Source organism: Ictidomys tridecemlineatus, chromosome 7, assembly GCF_052094955.1.
Source record: "Ictidomys tridecemlineatus isolate mIctTri1 chromosome 7, mIctTri1.hap1, whole genome shotgun sequence".
NCBI lineage: Eukaryota > Metazoa > Chordata > Mammalia > Rodentia > Sciuridae > Ictidomys > Ictidomys tridecemlineatus.
The window spans coordinates 32521377-32541661 of record NC_135483.1 but is presented as its reverse complement, the minus strand read 5'-3'; the positions used below and the strand labels follow the sequence as shown (position 1 = coordinate 32541661).

General features: G+C 29.5%; 1 protein-coding gene across 49 annotated transcripts in view; it reads left to right on the top strand.

The window, feature by feature from the left end:
- Positions 1–20285, top strand: part of Rims2 (regulating synaptic membrane exocytosis 2) — a 559411-nt gene that overhangs the window by 322110 nt on the left and 217016 nt on the right. For 28 of the 49 annotated variants that reach the window (XM_005316267.4, XM_005316266.4, XM_021724861.3 and 25 more), the window contains one exon: positions 648–801. In XM_005316267.4, coding sequence (XP_005316324.2) covers positions 648–801 — 154 coding nt within the window. Of the gene's footprint in view, positions 1–647; positions 802–14588; positions 14616–20285 lie in introns of all 49 variants that reach the window. The other 21 variants (XM_078016803.1, XM_078016806.1, XM_078016817.1 and 18 more) reach the window with 1 other exon arrangement.

The following is a 20285-nucleotide window of genomic DNA, read 5'->3' as shown; positions in this document are numbered from 1 at the left end:
ACTAAGAAGTTAGAAAGAATTATCTTAGTTATTATCAAAATATATTGATAATTTTGAAATATCTATATTACATTGTTATTTACTTACTTACTTTCATTATAATTATACATAGTAGCTGAGTTCATCATGACAAAATCATACATGCATGGTATGACCCACTCCATTGTAGTCACTGTTCCTGTCACCCTCTCCTTCCTACCTTCACTCTACTGATCCTCCATTTTTTCCAACCTTGATTGGTGCTATTCACACTAGTATAGGTGAAATTCCCTGTGGCATATTTTGTGTGCACATAACTTAATTTTGTCAAATTTATTCTGCCTTACTTTTCCTTTCTTGTCCCTCTTCTCTTTCTTGATATCCACTGATCTTCCCTCTATCTTTATGATATCTGATCCCTGCTTCTTTATTTTGTTTTAGTTTCACATATGAGAGAACATTTGACCCTTTATGTTCTCAGCCTGGATTATTCCACTTAGCATGATATTCTCCATTTCCATCTATTTACTGGAAAATGCCATATAAATGATTTTGGTTTTGATTTAACAGTATTACTATTATAGTTATTATAAAAGTTATAAGACCACTTAGGAGAATTTCCTTACTATTGGCATATTATAACAGTCCTTTGTCTCTTGTATTTTTAGATTTTAATTGAATTAGAAACAGCATTATTAGATGATGAACCACATTGGTACAAACTTCAGACCCATGATGTCTCTTCATTGCCACTTCCCCATCCTTCTCCGTATATGCCACGAAGACAACTCCATGGAGAGAGCCCAACGCGGAGGTTGCAAAGTAAGTTTTCAGCAAAATGTGTTCTTTCATTGAGTTTTTCTAATCTTGAGCATATTTCTGACTGAATTTAAAGTTCTAGTTATGGGTATTAAGAAGTATCTGTTAGTGTTTTCATAGCTACAATTAAAGCTTTTCAATTATTTGAGACAGTAACATAAGGTTATACCTATAGCTTTTACTCATCACAGTATTTAAGGGCTTAATCATTCTATTTTGGATGCTGTGGACTAAATAAGTATAGTTATGTTTAAATCCTTATTCTTAGAATCTTAAATATAGGGATGATATAGCTAATAAAGTAGAGTTTGTGTAGCTGTAGATACTCAAATTAGTGATTTTCACTTTCATTGTCTCAAGTATTTTATGCCTATTATTGGTAGCAAGTATAGCATACTGTTTGAAATTATGAACTTTAATTTCAGGCTGAGTTTAAATTTTGATTCTTAAACTTTTGAGTTGAATAACTTGAGGCAGATGATCTCTCTATGCCTCAGCTTCCTCATTTATAAATGGAAATAATAATACCTACCTTACCAGGTGGTTAGAAGAATGAATTAATTTCAAGAACATAAACTGATATTATTGTCATTGTTCTTGTTATGATTATTAGTGTTTAGATTTTACCTTGGATTATATATAGTCTGACTAATATAATTGCATCAGTCCAGAGAAGTTTAACATAACCTCATAAAATTTTTCTATATTGAAAAGTGACATTGTTGGCTCTTTGCACTCACAATAATAGATTCTAATGAATCTATTATTGAAAGATAAGGTAGATAATTGCTGATTTGGATAGTATTCATGGAGTAGTTTACTTTTCACGGAATCTGATTTAGCAACATTTTTTGTCCAATACTGAAAGACCAATTGGCATTAACTAAAATTCCGAAATGTCCACTTATTAGCACAAATGCTGTGTCATTTATTAATTATGGCAAGGTACCTGGCACCATAACAATTAACTATTGTGTATAATGGATTAAACCTTCCTGGTGAATGGGGGGGCTAAATTATGTGTATAATGATAAGTATAGAATTAAGAGCAGAAGATTGGTCTTATGGAATATTTAGTTAGTCACAGCAACACCTAAAGAAATATTTTGCTTCTTTAAAAATAATCTGTTGATTGGAGTTTTATTTTTACTAAATGTAATCTCATACACTTGAATGGTATTAATTGAATAATAGTGCTACCCTACTCACTTTCAGACTCCCCATACAGTAAATACCATTGACCCATATTTGTAGGTTCCCTTACAACACCATTGGTTGGAATAATTATAAAAATGTAACAGATTTTGTGAAACTAATATTATTTTTTCTGGCCACAATCATCTTTTCCATTCATTCTTTCTAAATTACCCTGTAGGATAATGGGTTGAACATAACAAGTATAAGCTGTTATGTACTAGTTCTTATAGTTTTAGTTTCTAGGCTACTCATGCTAATCATCACTATCCTTTCTTATAGGACTGGCTTTTTTTTCCCACCTACTCCACTTATGATAGCAATAATTAGTAGGTTTGAGGACTGTCAATACCTGAAACTTTTAAAAGAGAGTATTAATTTTTTTCTCCCTAGTCATTTGGGAATAGTGGATGGAAGAAACAATGAGGTATTTTCTAGGTTACTGTATGTGTCTTGGATTTTCCTGCAATTAATTTAATTATTCTTGAAGCTGTTAATATTTTTCCATTACTAAAATGACTTTTTTATTATTTATTGATCAATAGTACTATATTTGCTCCTGGGCAACATATTGCTCCATGCATTGTATTATATTGTCATTTACTACAACTAACATCTGACAGTTTATAAGCAATGTATAGGCCTAAGGAGATTTAAAAACATGTACATACACATAAAAGGAATAATGAATAGGAAATAACATTTAACAATTGAAAAAATATTAAAAACTTTATCATTGGCTAAATATATGTTGATCATAAGTGGCAGGTACAAGTACGGATATGGATAAATATCTTTTTAATTTATTCTAATTTATTATACATGATGGCAGAATGCAATTCATTTCATATTGCACATATAGAGCATGATTTTTTCAAGACACTGGTTGTACACAAAATATTTTCACACCATTTGTGTCTTTTACATGTAGTTAGGGTAATGATGTCCATCTCACTCCACCATCTTTTTTACTCCCATAACCCTCCCTCCCTTTTTCCCTATCTTAAGTTTCTCCATTACTCTCATGCTCCACCCTCCATTCTCATTATGAATTAGCATCAACATATCAAAGAAAACATTTGGTAATTTGGTTTTTTGGGATTAGCTTTTTTGGGTAATAATGTCTAACTCATTCCACCATCATTCCTACCCCCTTGCCCTGTTCTTTTCTCTCTCTCCCCTTTGCCCTTTCTAAAGTTTAAATATCTTAATTTTAAAACTTCTTTGGTGACATGAACCTCCTTTAGGGTTTTTCCCCCATGGAGAGAGTAATATTGCATTTATCTATGAGTATATTACATGTTGGCAAAGATCATGATCATGAACATACTTGATTCAACATGTATGAAAAGTTACAATCCAAAAAAAAAGTGGATGTTACAATCATTCATGTATTCCCTACATTTACATTATAGTGTGTTTTGTAATCCAACCTACAATACTATGAATATCATTATGAGTTCATTTAATGTACATAAATATTTATTGGAATTTAAAATGAAGAAATGGTAATGTTGAAATTACTTTCTTTTCACTCATAATTTCTATTTTAAATTTATAGATTCAAGTGATTTAAAGCAGTATATTATTTACATGAATATTAGTAATTTATAATTCTTATTAATATATAAGGAAATAATAAAAATCATTCTAAAAGTAATCATTTTATGTATCTTATTGATAATTTAAATATTTTTAGAATTTGAGATGAAGACTCCAGGAAACTTTTATAAACATTGAATGATCTTCCACATTAAAAGATTGGTACACTCTAGCTAGCTTCATGTTACATCAGTATTCTTGCATATAACAAAATAAGAATATTATTTCATGTATTCAAGTATCTATAGAAATGGTCACAGAGTCATTCCTACAGAGTCTGAAAGAAATTAGTCATTGCTAAAAAATTGTTGGAGCAGTGCATATTTCAAACAGTGATTGATTAAGCATTTTTGAAAATTTCTACTCAAGACTCAGAGTTCAGATAATTAACTTGCATTAATAAATATGTGGAGCTGCTTTTCAAGATGGTGAAATATCTCAAATATTAACATAACTTTTCTTTTTATTCATTAGTCTGAAACTTCATTACCTTTTCACACAGATTGTTTTGGAATATTATTTTGATGTTTAAATTTTTCTTGTTATATATTATTTACTGTTATTCAGATAAAATTGTAGTGTCTTGAGGAAAAAGTTTTTTAACATGACAGAAGTTATTTACAAATTTATTATTTGAAGTTATTAACCATTTTCATCACAATGAACATATATCCCATCTTTTAATTTCATTCTTCATTCTATCAGCCAAATTCATCTGCCTTCTCAAATGTGAATTCTTTACTCAGAATATAATGTTATCACAACTTTGATTGTTAAGGTAGAGAGCATCATTTTTATTATATTTTTATGTCCACTAGTTTTTAGAAAAAAAATGAATGGAAAGAAACCATTGTATCATTATGATAAATCCAAAATGATGCTGTTAAGAGGTAGAAGATAAAAGAGACATGATTTTATAATTACGATTTTTCATTTTGTCTGATAGTTAGAGGACTTTTAAGCCATTATGTCTTATAATTTTCTACCTCATTCTCATGTCTCTTACTGGGACTTCAGTTAAATGTACAAAGGCCTCTTGACATCGTTCTGTATGTTATTGAGCCTTTGTTTATTTTTTTAATCTTCCTCCTCTTATTCCTCAGTTGTTCACTGATATTTTTGTGTCCATGCATTTGTGAAATCTAATTATGAATTATCTTATTAAATACTCTTTTTTGTTTTTAAAAAGTTTTGGTGATGGGGAAGGCCTCATGCATGCTAAACATGCACTTTCCCATTAAGCTACTCCCTAGGCCCCAAAGAGACTTCATTTTTAATTTTAAGATATTTATTTTGTTTTTTCAAGTTTCAATATCCTTCCTGAAATTTCACTTCTTTTACCATGTGTATAAGTAGGTATATAGATACAAATATTTGTATAAACCTATATGTATGTGAGTTATATAAACATGCATGGGTTTATATATGTAAATGTGTATGTATTTATACATATATAAAATGCTATAAATTAATGTATTTGTAATACTCATTTTAAAATTTTTGTTTCCTAATTCTAACATCTTAGTCATCTGAGGATGTACTTATATTTATTTTCCCTTTTCATTAAAAAATTATTTTATTGTAGGCTGGATATCGTGTTAAATATATTTTAGAGGCTCTGGTTAGTAAAGAATGTTGCATTTAATTTCAGCAGACAGAAAAATTACTTAAAAATCACCTGAGTCCTGTGGAAGACACATTAGGAAAACTCTGTTTGTGTGTCTTTCTGTAGTTCTAAAGCATAGATGTTAGTCTATTTTGTGGATCTTATTACTAAGGTATGGACTTTCTAATAATAGTTCAATATGTTTTCTAAACGCCTATATTATAGTGAGAATTTAACTGCAAACTCTGCATCAGCATGTTGCTGAAATCTTGTAGCTCTTATTCTCCTGCTGTATTTGTTTTTGTTTTTCCCTCTGCAGATCACAATTTAGACAAGGCTTGGAGGATTCTTTTTGTTCTAATTTAGGTCTTTAAAATTTGGGAGCCTTGTAGGTCCTTCCTTCCTGGATTTGCATCTCAATGTCAACAGCTCTGAATTCTTATTTCTGTTTCCTCTTATATAAGACTGAGGCTTTTTGCTTGACCCATATATCTTCTCCACTGAATCAAAAAAGGGAATATCCTCAGGAAAAAGCTAGTTTTGTTTTTTTTTTTAAATTTCAAGGGTCATATCACTAATTTCTGCCTGTACTTGTTTGTTTTCTAGTATCTAAATAGCTTTTTGAAATTGAAATGTTTTAGGCAATTTATAATTATTACTGGGAGGAGAATTAGTTGGAATATGAGTTACGTGACCATCCTTAGAAGCAAACTACATTTTAAGGTAAACTTTTTACTCATATATATAGCATGCATACAAAACCATGTATAAGTCATACACACACACACACACACACACACACACACACACACACCCTTGAGTGAATTTTTATAGTGTAACACTATGTAACTAGCACTCAAATCAAGAAATAGAAAACTACTAGCATTACCAGCCTACCTCTTAGAAAATTCAAGTAATAATTCCCCTTGACAAGGTAACAGCAATCTCCTGGCTTCAAATTTTATAGAATAGTTTTCCTTGTTTTTAAACTTCTTATAAATGAAAAACACATGTATGAATTTTATAGAAATGAAATTACACACAATGTGTAATTTTCATATCTGTTTTTTTTCTTCTAGCATGTTTATGCAGTGCATCAGTATCCTCATATATAATCCCAGTTAATTTATTTTTGTTGCTATAAAGTATTCATTTCTATTAATATACAGCAATCTAGGCATTCTACAGTTGATGGAAAGTTTATTTGCAGGTTTGGCTATTCCTAAGATTGCCATTATGGATGTTCTCATACATGGTTTTTCATAATATGTGTTTCTTTTTTTCTTTTTTTCCTACAAATATACCAAGTTGTAGAATAGATAGATAATAGACCATGCTGTATTCAATTACAGTAGACATTGCTAGACAGTTTCCCAATTTATATCAATGTATATTTCCTATAGCATCAATTGAAGGTTCAAATTTCTCCAAATTTTTTATTTATATCTGGTATTTTCATTGCTTTTCATCATCATCATCATCACCATTCAAGTGGGTGTAGTGTATTCTTTCATTGTGCATCATTGCATTACTCTTGAAACCTTTTCTAAGATTAACTGACCATTTACATATATTCTTTCATGAAGTGCTTGGTCAAATTTATTGCCCATTTTTCTTGACATGTCCCTGTTTTTTTTGTTTTATTTTGTTTTCTTTTTTTTTTAACTGTGATTTATAAGAGTGCTTTGGTTTTGTGATTTTTAAAAACTATAGACTTGAATTCTTTGTTAGACATCTATATTGTAAATTATGCTACTCTGTCAATTGCCTTTTTATTCTTAAATGGGATTTTTTTTTTTGCCAACACAAGTTTTTAATATTAATGTTTTTTTAGTTTTGGGTTCTATTAGTTAGGGTTAGTGCTGTTGTTGTTGTTGTAATCTGTTTAAGCATCTTTGTCTTTTTCAAGTTCAGAGTTTATGTGCTTCTGTATTTTCTTCTAAAGTATTGTTTTACTCTTCTCATTAAGTCTACAGTTGATCTGGAATTTATTTTTTGAATATGGTGTGAAGTAGGATCCAAAATTGCTCTTACCTTGTAGATAGACATTTGATCCAGGATGTTTATTGGAAATACCATATACATGTATTTCTGAATAGTAATGTACTCTTTTGAGTTTTGATGTACAACATTATCTTTTTCATAAATAATGGAAAATTCTTTTTCCTGAAATTAATATACCTAACTTGTTTTTCTTTCTCTTACAGCTTTGGTTAATTTCTGTAATAAAATCTTATATAAAAGTTATATTATTAAGTAGAGGTTAGCATCTATCTTTTGTTCTCCATATACTGGTAACACTTTTAAATATTTCCCCATTATAGTAATGCTTGCTTTAAGATTTTTGTGTTATTCCAAGAGAATCAAGAAAGTCTATTTTGTCCTTAGGTTGGTAATAGTTTTTAATCTTGAGTGGATGTTGAATTTTTTTTATCTTTTTTTCCATGTATATATATTATCACATGACATTTCTTTTTCATTCTATTAGTGTGGTAAATTACACTGTTTTTCAAATGTTAAGACAACCTTGAATTCCTGGAGTAAACTTAGCTAACTCAAGATGCATTGCCCATTTTGTATCTTTATAATTATTTTGTTGATTTTATAGAATTTTTACATCTATATTCACACAGAAGAGAAAGATTGTCTTTTATCCCCCACCCCCCACAATTTTTGGTAATATCCTCATTGGCCCTTATTATAAGATTAATTAAAAGAGTGAATTCTCCTTCTTTTCTCTATTCAATACCTTTTCTTTTCTTGGAGTACTTTGGTATAAATGTCATGCTGGACTCGAAAAATGTTTGGAAATATTCTCTCATTTTTTTATTTGTGTAGAAGAATTTGTACCTTATCAATGTTAATTCTTCTTTAAGTGTTGTGAAGTATTCACCACTAAAGTAATCAGGGCTAGTACTATCTTGTGTATAGGTCTTATAGTAGAATTTTGTTTCTCTACCAGATTTGAACTATTCAAAATGGGGATCTTCTGTTGTTAAACTTAGTTATGTTTTTCTTGAAATTTGAAAATTTCTCCTAATATTTTCATTTCATTTGCATAAAATTGTTAATTATAATGATCTATCTAGTTAATATCTTTTGGATGTTTATTTGTATCTTGTTTTCCACAATATTAAAAAGTTGTTTCTTTTCCTCCCCCCCTCATAATTCTGCCTTACTAATCATTTATCAATTTTATTGTCTTTTTAAGCATTCAACTTTTTGTTTCATTAACTTTCTAGTTGTATGTTTTTTCTTCTATCAATGCGTCTTTTTATTGTTTCTCTGTACTTTCTTCAATATTCATTTGTTTACTTTTTGCATTCCTTTAGAAGGAAATTTAGATAATTTTTAATCTGGTGTTTTTGTTAACCTGTGGGATATTTCAGAGTTCATTATTAAATTTCTATTCTCTGATAGATACCTAGAATTATTCTACTTCTGAATGGACTCTGAATAATTAAGAAATTTTAGAATAGCTATTTTTTCTTTATATAATAATATGATCAATTTTGGTAAATGTTCTTTAAATAATATTTATTTTGACATAATTTTTACATACCTCTTGTATGTCAAGTAAGTCAACTTTATTAATTTCATTCTTCAAATTTTCCACTTTTGCTAACTTTTGTCTGATTATTTCATCAGTTGTTGAGAGATATATGTTGAAATTTTCCTCTGGATTGTGGAATATTTTAGTTTCTTTTAGCTTTATCACACTTTGCTATATGTACTTTGAAGTTATTAGGTGCATATAAATCTAGAACTGTTATATTTTTCCTAGCAGACTGATAATTATCCTTAAAGAATATTTCTCTATCTCTAGGAATATTTTTTGCCTTAAGGCCTTCTTTGGTTTATATTGCTATTTATATGGTTGCTTTTATTTTCATTATTTTTGCATGGTATAACATTTGTAATTTTTTTTATTTCCACCGAGTCCTTATATTTAAGTCTTCTGGCCAGGCATGGTGGTGCATGCCTGCAATCCTAGTGACTTGGTAGGCTGAGGCAGGAGAGTTGCTAGTTTGAAGCCAGCCTGAGCAAGTGAGAGAGATCCTATGCAACTTAGTAAGATCCTGTCTCAATGTAAAAAAAATAAATAAAAAGGACTGGGAATGTAGCTCAGTGGGAAATGCTGCTGAGTTTAATTCCCAGTACTCTATCTCACCTCACCCCCCAAGCCCATTGCAAAAAAAAAAAGGTCTTCTCAAAGTGTTGTAAAGTTGGTTTTCTTTCCTCCTTCCTTCCTTTCTTTTTATGATGTTGAGGATTTAACCAAGGGCTTCATGCATGCTAACCAATTACTTTACCACTGAGCTGTGCCTGTAGCACCTAAAGGTTCTGTTTATTTATTTTTTTAGTCCTACAAGACTTACTGTTAATTCATGTGTCTACATTTAATGCAGTTCTTATAAGTTTGCCTTAATATGTTGCATAGTATTATTTGTTTTTAACTATCTTTTTTTCCTCCTTCCATGATTTCTTTTGACATCCCCATTGTTTTAATTACAACAACTAATATTTAAATTTTATGTTTATGGTGATTGATTTTTTAATTGATATATTATACTTTGGTAGCAGACATACTCCTGTTTACAAACTTGAATGTAAAATGCACTTTATTTTTGTTCTGCACTTTATTTTTTCAATAATATATTTAATGTGATTCTGAGGTATCTTTGTCTTCAGGTTAACAAATATCTGTCATTATTCTTTTTCTTTACTTACTCTTACTTATCAATAGAAAGAATTGGAAACCAATAAAAAGGAAAAATCAAAAAAGGTCCACTAATTTTAAATCCTTATTGATCCTCACTGAAAAGTCCCAGTATACAGTGGTTACTGCAACCTGCATGACCATTAATTCAGAAAACTGGCCGAGGCATGGGTGATTGGGGTATTAGAAAAGACCGACAGACACACATAGTGAGAAAGCTGAGACCAGGTGGAATATTTCACCCTGATGGCGATATAATGACCCAGAGCTAGCTCAGCATATTTATTATGTAAGTTTTAACATCAAAAGGGTTTTCTGTGAGAAAGCTTCTTCAAAGCACATAGGACTAAGATGGAAGACCAGCAGCCCAATTATAATTATTAGCTTGCCCTCATAATTGTCTACTACTGGCAGCTTGCATCTGAACTTAGGTTAAGACCAGAACCTCCTTTTGAGAAGGGCATTATCATAACAACTGGGCTGTCTCAACTGTTGCCTTGTACCAAGAGTTCCCAGCACAGGTGTGCTCCTGTCACAGAACAGTTAAAGGCCATAATTCAATTTACTGCTCCTGATGAACGGTTACTTAAAATCAAGTCAAGGAATAGGACTTTCTGCGAAATCTGACTGCTTCAGTATTAATATCCAGAATGTCTAGCCACATCAGTGAGCTGCTGCTCTGGTACTGCAACCTGAATCTTAACCATTGCTTGTCTCCGGTTGGAAAGTTTCTCAATATGGAATTCATTTTAATTCCAGATTCTCTGACCATTGTCTCCTTGCTAATGCTGGGAAAATTTTGAACTTTAACAGTGCTGCCTTCTTTATATCCCTCTAGAATAATCTCATTCTCTCCTCTTTCCTCTCAAACATAATCTCATTCTCCCCTCATATAATCTGCTTAATAAATTTGGAGTTTGGAGAGTAAAGTAACTGAAACATGGACTCCTTAATTCAAAGAAGCACAAAGCTCATTATACCCTTTAAAATGTTGGAGGGGAAAATACAAGGATAATAAAACATAAATATACCTCAGTGCATGATCATGGCATGCTTCTTTTTTGACTTTTATAAGTTTTATATATTGTAGGAAGGAGAGATATAAAAATTAAAAGTTTGGAATGCTGAAGTAATTTAGAAATGGAAGCTGTGATGAGCATTTAAACTGGACTTGAAATAGTAAAAATGAACTACATTGTGATGAGAAAAGTAGTAAATTTGTGAGAATACAAATAATTTTAATTAGTATGGTGAGATTTATTGCAGCACATTGAGTGTCAAGGATTAGGAGATTTACCATCTTAAAATAAATCTGAGAGAAGAGATATGAAAGAAATTGTACAGTAACATCTTATTTATTATCTCTTTTAGATGTGCTGCAATCTGAAAAAAATGTGCTTTGTGGGGTAGAGGGATTCCTTTATTTACTGTAAAAACTACCTACCTTGTTTATTAGAGTTAGAGAACAATTAAATACAGTAAATGTTAGTTAAGGCAGCAATCTGCAATGGAAAAATTTAGGGGGTTGGGGGTAGCTTTGTTCTCTTTGTCTGATTGCTTTTAGATTGTAGGTTTTCTGCAGAATATGAAGGTAATAGTCTCTAACTAGGGAGTATCATTATATATATCTTCACACACACACACACACACACACACACATATATAATTACTACCACCTCTCATCAAAATTCCTTTTCAACACTTCAGCATCACAACTTGAATATAGATTATATATAGTTTATATATATAATTTAGAATATCTGCTACACCCATACACATGTATCTAATTTATATTTTTAGTTTTTATTATTAAAATTTCTGCAAGAAAAATAACTTCAATAACTTGAAGCATTCTGACATCTGATATTTTATTCTCATTTTTGTAGTTGTGAATTTTAAATAATGAGCAAAAGTTCTAATTGTATAAAGATGATGGAATTATATTCTTGACAGAAAACTCCCATATCCACCCTCTTTTATAAATGACAAAGTAGGTAATTTCCAGTATTTTCAGGGAAAGAGCTATAGTTTAAAAAGGTGAGCATCTTTTATTCTTTTATTATGTATTGATTTAGTGTTGATATCTATGAGTTTGAGAAATAATATAATATTTTGACTCCTGATATCAAACTAATTAAAATGGTCTAAATTACTGACAGTGAAACACGAACTGTTGAAACTTATATCATGTTATATTAACATGTTTGAGTATGTGGGCAAATTAATATGACTGCAAATGTCATCATCCTAAATATTTTAGGAAAATGACATTTAACATGATACGAAGGTGTCTACAAACAACTGAAATCCTAAAATTTATTTTTTGAGAAAGCATTGTTTCCGAATATAAAATACTATTTTAATAGACAATACTGTAAATTTGTAATTATGTTCAATGTGTTGGGAAGTTACTTAATTATATAACAATTTATTGTTATGATTTAAAATTATGTACACTGTAGCCATCAAACCCATTATTTATTTATTTATTTATTTATTTATTCATTCATTCATTCATTCATTCTAATTTGTTATACATGACAGCAGAATGCATTTCAACTCGTACTACACATACAGACCATAATTTTTCTCATCTCTGGTTGTACACAAAGTCGAGTCACACCATTTGTGCCTGCTAAATCTATTTTTTTAAATAGACTTTTATTTATTAACTATTAATACAGTTCTATGGCATTTTTATCTACAATTTTTGGCTACACACTTTGTGATCACCTCTTTATATTTCAGTTTGGTTGTATCAACTGCTTACATGTGCATAGTATTGGTTGTACAAATTGTTTTTCCTTAAATGATTTCATACTCTCTTTTGCTTATTTAGGAAGATTATTATAACTTTATTATTTCTCATTACTTTTTGGGCATTGAGATTCTTCATCATTATGAAGAGTTTTTTTTAATATAAATGGGTTTGACACTTTCAATTATCATTAGTCTTTTGTATTTCTGCTTATGTTTGTATCCTCTACATCCCTTTATACTGTAGTTTCAGTATAGTTAATATTTCTTATTCACTGGTATACTACAGCCAGAGCCAGTTATATAACTTGTGTTCTCTTCTTTTCAATGACAACGTTTTGGTAGCTTTTAAGATCATATTGGAATATCTGTGCTATGGAAATTGGCCAATACCTTTAAAGTCAAATTTTTACTTTTTTTTTTAAAGAAGTGATTGTTATATCTTTACCAATATATTACCACTTTACATACTACAATTAACTTTAGAATTAACACAACTTAAATGTTTTACATTTAAGTGTTAAAGGGCTAGAGAAACAGAAATGAGTATATAATCAAGTTCTTTATGAAAGCAACAGAAGAATACTCAAAGAAAATATTAATAGATATTAAAAATATGTAGATGAATATATTAAATATATTTTAAATATAAATATAAGTTTGATATTTGGCAGAGTGATAGGAAGTATTGGTCAAGCCTAATAATTTTTGCTTTGTTGTCATTTAGGTTGCTTAATCCTAATTTCATCTAATCTGTTTAATTAATCCTTAGTTAATAAAAACATGTCCTAGTTAAATGGTAGAGTAGTTATAAAACTGCTCACATCTACTATATTTTTTCTGTCCTATTTTCTGTAACTTTATACTTCTGTTTTTAAGAAATGTCATTTATACTTACAGCCTATGTTATTCCCATTATACTTTCAATAGTATGTCCAGAGTAAAGTTCTTTCTTTTCTTTAAAATACTATGTAATTCAACTTCTATGTAGGTTACTATTCGAACAGATCACTGTTGTGAAATTATGCCAAAATTACTTCTTCTCCATTTGTTAAACAAGGTTCAAAATCATATGCTTAATTTAAAAACTTTTAATTGAACATTAAAAAATAGCTTCTTTAATAACTTGTGAATATGTATTTTTTATTCTTTTGTGATCATCATTTTACTAACAACTTAAATATGTCAGGATAAACCTTTGCATTTTTCAGGTATTATGGCATCTTTTACCTACTTTGTTGTTTTTATGACATACTAATTTATAAGCTCCTTAAATTTCTAATATGTATTCAGATGACAATTTATTCATCATTCAATATGAAAACAATTTATTAATACTTTGCTGCCTTTATAAATTTTGTTCTTTATATATAGTAAAAAACAAGTTGTATCCTCTGAACTTGTGATAAAAGACTAAAATACCCTTTCCCCTATAATTTTGAAAGTTGTCTTTCCCTAAAGGAAATTTAATATTTAAATAGAAATCAGGAATTCCAAAATGAACAGTATTTTTTTTTTTCATGCTAAATTTCTAACAATTATTTCTTGGATTTCAGATTATATAAATAATCATGAGTTATAACATAGAACTCATAATCATTAATATGAGTAGGGCAGTTTATTATTAATTTTTGATTTTTTGTACCTTGACTTACTAATTTCTATCTTTTAGCCTGTAATTCTTTGAATTTGGTCAAGCTTTCTAATAACATAATTTATAATTTGATTTTTTCTGATTCAGATCTGTTGTATTTTCATTTTATTTTGTTCAGAAATTTTTTTTTATATTTTGAACATAAGAATGGTAAAATATGTAGTCTGTACTATAAAGTAGAAATTAGATTTCAACAACCCTATACATGTAAAGGTTTTAAAATGTACTTTTGACATTACCTTACCATTTTTTTTCAGGTAAAGCCTTATGTTCATATAATTCAGGTAAATTTTTAGCATGTCCAGTGTTTAATGCATGTATCCATTTGCGGAGTTTAATTGGTTTTGTTGTTTTATTCTTTGTTTGGCTACTGTGTTCCTAACCAGTGTGTTAATTTCCTAACCAGTGTGTCGATAACTTCCTTTTTCTGTTGTAGAAATTTTCCAGTATCTTCATGTTTACCCTTTTTTTTATTTTGAAAGATATTAAAGACCATTTATTGAAATATGGTTATTAATGTCACTGTGTTTAATTTGTCTCCTTTAATATAGTATCATTTGTCATTTAAGTACATTTTAGTATATACTGTTTCAAAATTTATATAAGTGATTAGAATTTATAACTTTTTACTTCTGGGGCACTGGTGTTACAAATGTTAACATTGAATTAAAGCCATTAAACTACCATGGTGGCTGTAGTTTCCATTATTTTAGCAATTTTGCCTTTTATTCCAAGAAAAACTGAATATCCTTAGTGTTATTACAATAATGTATCATGAAATTTTTTACACATTTATAGAGCATATGCCAGTATATTATATATTGATTATAAATTTTTTAACTAATCAGTGGACTTTCCTTGGTTTTGATAATTTTAAATATGTTTATTACGGTAAACATTAAAATGTTTAATTTTAACTTCTATATTTTAAAAAGATGATCTTCTTCAAAAGATTAGGAAGTAATTATAAGAAGCTGTAGGAGTGGAATACTAAAGTTTCAAATCTATGAAAGAACCCTATTATTTATAGTAAGGTGGATCTATCTTGTGTTAACAGTAGCAAAAGTGTACATAATACTTGAAATATCTCTTTGAAAAACCCTGAACATCAAACAATTAAGGATAGTAATTGCTAAGAAAAGGGAAAGAAATAAGTTAAATCCTAAAATTGTCCAAACCTGCCACTTTAATAGGTATAGACATTACTACTAAAATGTGGTATAGACATTCTTGGTGACAGTACACGGGGAGAGAACTCAAATGAATCCCGTGTACTTCATAAGCTAAATAGATGGACCTAGAATTCACAAAACAGAGTATTGGAGAAGAGAACACTGCAAAGAAAGAACACCAGAAATCTTCAGAGGAACCACCTCAATAAGTCAGCTGAATATTGATTGGCACATAAGTGTGAGGGATTTACCTAATGCTAGGGAAAGGAGCACCCAAAAGAATTAGAAGTAACAGTGCCTGTGAAGAGTGCCTGTTGAGTACATTCAAGTTTCTGCCTTCACTAGTAGGGAATAATCAGCTCTAGAATGAATAGAATAATTTTTACAAAGAATTAAAATAATAAATTAAAAGGATCAGTATATTTCTAGGTAAAACACCTACATGCAGATGAAAGCTAAAAAGAAATTTACAGGAATACAAAAGCATCCACACCATTCACAATGTGAGGTTCACAATGACCAGCATCTGGTCGGTTTTTTTTTTAAAGATGGGGGAGTCATCAGAACTAAAGAAGAAGTGGCATAGATATTACAGGTAGTAGATAAGGATACTAAATAGTTCCTAGAAATGTATTCCAATTTTTAAAATGTTAATTAGACATGTGGAAAATGTGAACGGGCCCAAATCAAACATCTAGAAATGAGAACTGCGATGTTTGAAATAAAATATGCTTATTAGGATTAATAACAATAAACAGTTTAAAAACAAAAAATTAATGAACTTGAAGATACAGCAATAAAAACAATTCAAAATGACGTGTAAATTTAAAAAGAGAATATAAAAAATTATAGAACATCTATGAGCTATGGAAAACTTGATGCTGCCTAATGTAAAGATAATTTAATTCTCTGTGAGAAATAAGGGAGGAGATAAAAAGAGATGATTGAAAAAATTTCAAATTTGATGAAAAACATAAACCCATATAGCTAGGAAACTCAGTGAATTCCAAGCACAAGAAACCTTAATAGGACCAGAGAAGGCACATCAGAATTAAATGCCTTAAAAGAAATGGTAAAAAGAAAATTTTATAAGGATTCAGAGTGAAAAAAACAAAACAACTCAGTACATAACTGAGGATCAAAAATAAGGATGTTTGCAATTTTTTTCATTTTAGTGCAAGAACTCAAAGAAGAAAATAAAATCAATCTAGTATTCTATACCATTTCAAAGCACAGTCTAAATAAAGACTTTGTTTCAGACTTAGGAGTCCTCAATGAACTCATCAGGAAAGAGGTACTAAAACAAGTGTTAAAACAAGTCCTTCAGATAGAATATTGAGACCAGATGGAAATATAGAATATATAGTTGTGCACAGGAATGAGTAAACATAAATGGTAACTGCATTGATAAATATGTAAGATTTGTATATATATATATATATATATATATATATATATATATATATATATATAATTAACCAATTGTTTAATCAAAACTAATGGCAATGTAGGCCAGGTGGAGTGGGACACACCTGTAATACCGGCAATTCCTGAGGCTGAGAGAGGAGAATTGCTAGTTCAAAGCCAGCCTCAGCAGATTAGCCAGGCAATTAGCAACTCAGCTAGACCTTGTCTCTAAAATATCAAAGGACTGGGGACATGGCTCAGTGGTTAAGCACCTTTGGGTTCAATGCCCAGTCCTAAAAACAAAACAAACAAACAAACAAAAAACACCAAAAACATAAAAAACAACAACAAAAAAACAAAACTAATGACAATGTAGTATAACATTTGCAACTTACATAAAAGTAAAGTATATGATAATAATAATGAAAGGTTGAGAAAGGAAAAATGAAAGTGTGGGATTATATTGTTTTTAAATTATAGCATGTGTAATATGATGTCATTTGAAAGGAGTTGAAATCAGTTAAAGATGTATAAACTCTAGAACAACAAAACAAAATATTATAATTTATTAGACAATAGAAAAGATAAATGGAACTTAAAAAAAAAACAACTTTAAGACAGAAAAATAGTAAAAGCGAACCCAAAACAGATGGGATAAATAGCAAGTTGATATAAACTAACCAAGTCAATGACCAGATTAAATAGTCAGAATATCCCAATTAAAAGACAGAGATTGTCATTTGAGTTTCCAAGACACTAGTGAGAATCCAAATATACAAGCATCAGTCTAAAAGAAAATATTTGAAAATTGTGTGTTTGACAAAAGACTGACATTCAGAATATTTAATGGACCCTTAAAACTGAAAAACAAGTGATAAATAATGCAATTAAAAGTGGGCAAAAATTTGATAGCCATTTTTAAAGAAGAAAATATACCAATGTCAAATACAGACATGAAAATGTGGTCAGCAACAAAAGTTGTTAGTGAAATGCAAATAATTATTACAATGATATATTGCTTCACATGCACTCTAGAATAAATGTAATAAAGACAGTGACAAATATGGGCAAAAATGTGGAGAGATTGACACCTTCATATATTTGCTTATTGAAGTGTGAAATGCTATAGCCACTTTGCAAAGTAGTTTGGTAGTTTGTTAAAAAAAATTAAAAGTAAATTTTACCGCATAACCCAACAATTCACTTCTAGAAATATACTCAAGAGAAATGAAAATAAATGTTCACTTAAAAACTTGGACATGAATATTTGTAGCAGCATTTATAATGATCAAAAAGTGGGAATAATCTAAATATTCATCACTTGGTGCATAGATAAATAAAATGTGGTATAGTCATACAACAGATTACTATATATAACAAGGAAGGAAGTACTTGTATGTGATATAATGTTAGATCTTAAAAATTCTATGCTTCATGAAATATGCCAGATGCACAATCTAAATGTTGTATGTTTACATTTATACAACATATAGAGAAATAACAAATCTATAGAGTCAGAGATTAAATTAGTAGTTGTCTGACTGGGGTGGGCAGGGGGAGTGACTGAAAAGGGCTATAAGGTACTTATTTGGAGTGATGGAAATGTTTAAAAATTGGATTCTGGTGAGATTTATACAACTGTTTAAGTTTACTGAAAATTCCTGAATTATGCAATTAAATTAAACTTATGTGAGTTATACCTCAATTTTAGAAATACAGTGATAAAACTAGTGAACAATTAGACACATCTCAATTACATTTAGATATTTTGATACTTCAGTTCACAGAACCAATAGAAAAATCAGTAATGCTATAGAAGCCTTGGATAACATTACTGACCAACTTAACCTGATTGTCACTTATTGCTCCCTAGAACAACAATCTGATGACACTTATTGCTCCCTAGAACAACAGCAGAGTACACATTCTTTTCATGTTCATACATACATTTACTAAGACCTTATTTTGGCCCAAACAAGTCTCAATAAATTTAAAAATATTCAAAGTAGGTATCCTGACCATAATAGAATTAGATTAGAAGTCAGTAACAGAAAATTTCTAGAACATCTTTTAGGATTCAACAAAAAAATTACGTCTAAATAACCAGACATCAAAGAAAAAGTCAAATGGAAATTAAAATTATTTTGAACTGAAAACATATCAAAATAAACGGGAAGCAACAAAAGCAGAACACATGGGGAAATTTGTAACACTAAAAATGTCTCAAATTAATAATTTTTTTCTAACAAGAAAAGTATAGTAACTTGGGCCCAAATTAAGTAAAAGAAAGGGAATAAATAAAAGAAAAGAATTCAATGGTATAACAACAATAAAAAAGAAACATTTGAATAAAGCTATTGATTGGCACAATGAGAAGATCAATATGGATCTTATGGAAGAAAAGGAAGAGAGCAATAACATTGATTAAAAAAATTTTATAGTCAGAATAAGAGAGAAGGGGGAAAGAAAAATTACCAATATCAGAAAATGCTAATATTAATACAGAATATACAAGTATTAAAGGGACTGCAAGGAAAAATTATTTAAAAGTTTATGGTAGTACATTTGACAACTTAGATGAAATAGAAAATTTACTTGTAGTACAGAAGCTTGAAATTCATTAAAAAAGAAAGATATAACTTAAGAATTTGAATTTGTTCTAAAAAATAATTTATTAAAAAAAGAAATGAACTACTGATAATATCACAACAAAAATGAATCTCAAAATATTGTCCTGTGTGAAAGATGACACACATAGGGTTCATACTGCACACTTATATTTATATGCATTTCTAAGAAATGGAAACCAGAGAATGAAATAGAAACTAATAAAATAGAACATGACTGAGTAGGTAAAATTTTGAAAATCCTGAAATGTTAAGAAGACATTAGGTACAATTATGTAATATGAATTTAAAAATGGAGTTAACTTCAGATATACTACATAAAAATAAGTCCTTCAGTTCAGGTAATGGAACTCTATCTACAAATATATTTCAATAATTTTGAAAGCATAGGTAATATGGACAAGTTCCTAGAAAATAATTTTTGTGAAAGTTGACTCAGGAATAAATGGTTGAGAATTACCATATGCAGAGATATTTTCACTATATTAAAAAAGGAGGTAAAACTAGACCCAGGCAACTTTTACAGGTGATTTGAATAACAAGTTTTCCTAAGGTAATAAAACTCTTGCTGAATATACATAAAATAGAAATATTTACATAGAAAACATGGCTTTCATACCAGAAGTTTGCAAAGCCATTCCTAGAAAGGAAATTTATAGACCTATTTTATTCCTCAATACAGATGATCAAAGAGAGTTAAAAAAAAGCCATATAAAAGAGCAGCAAATCAAATGCAACAGTTTTATAA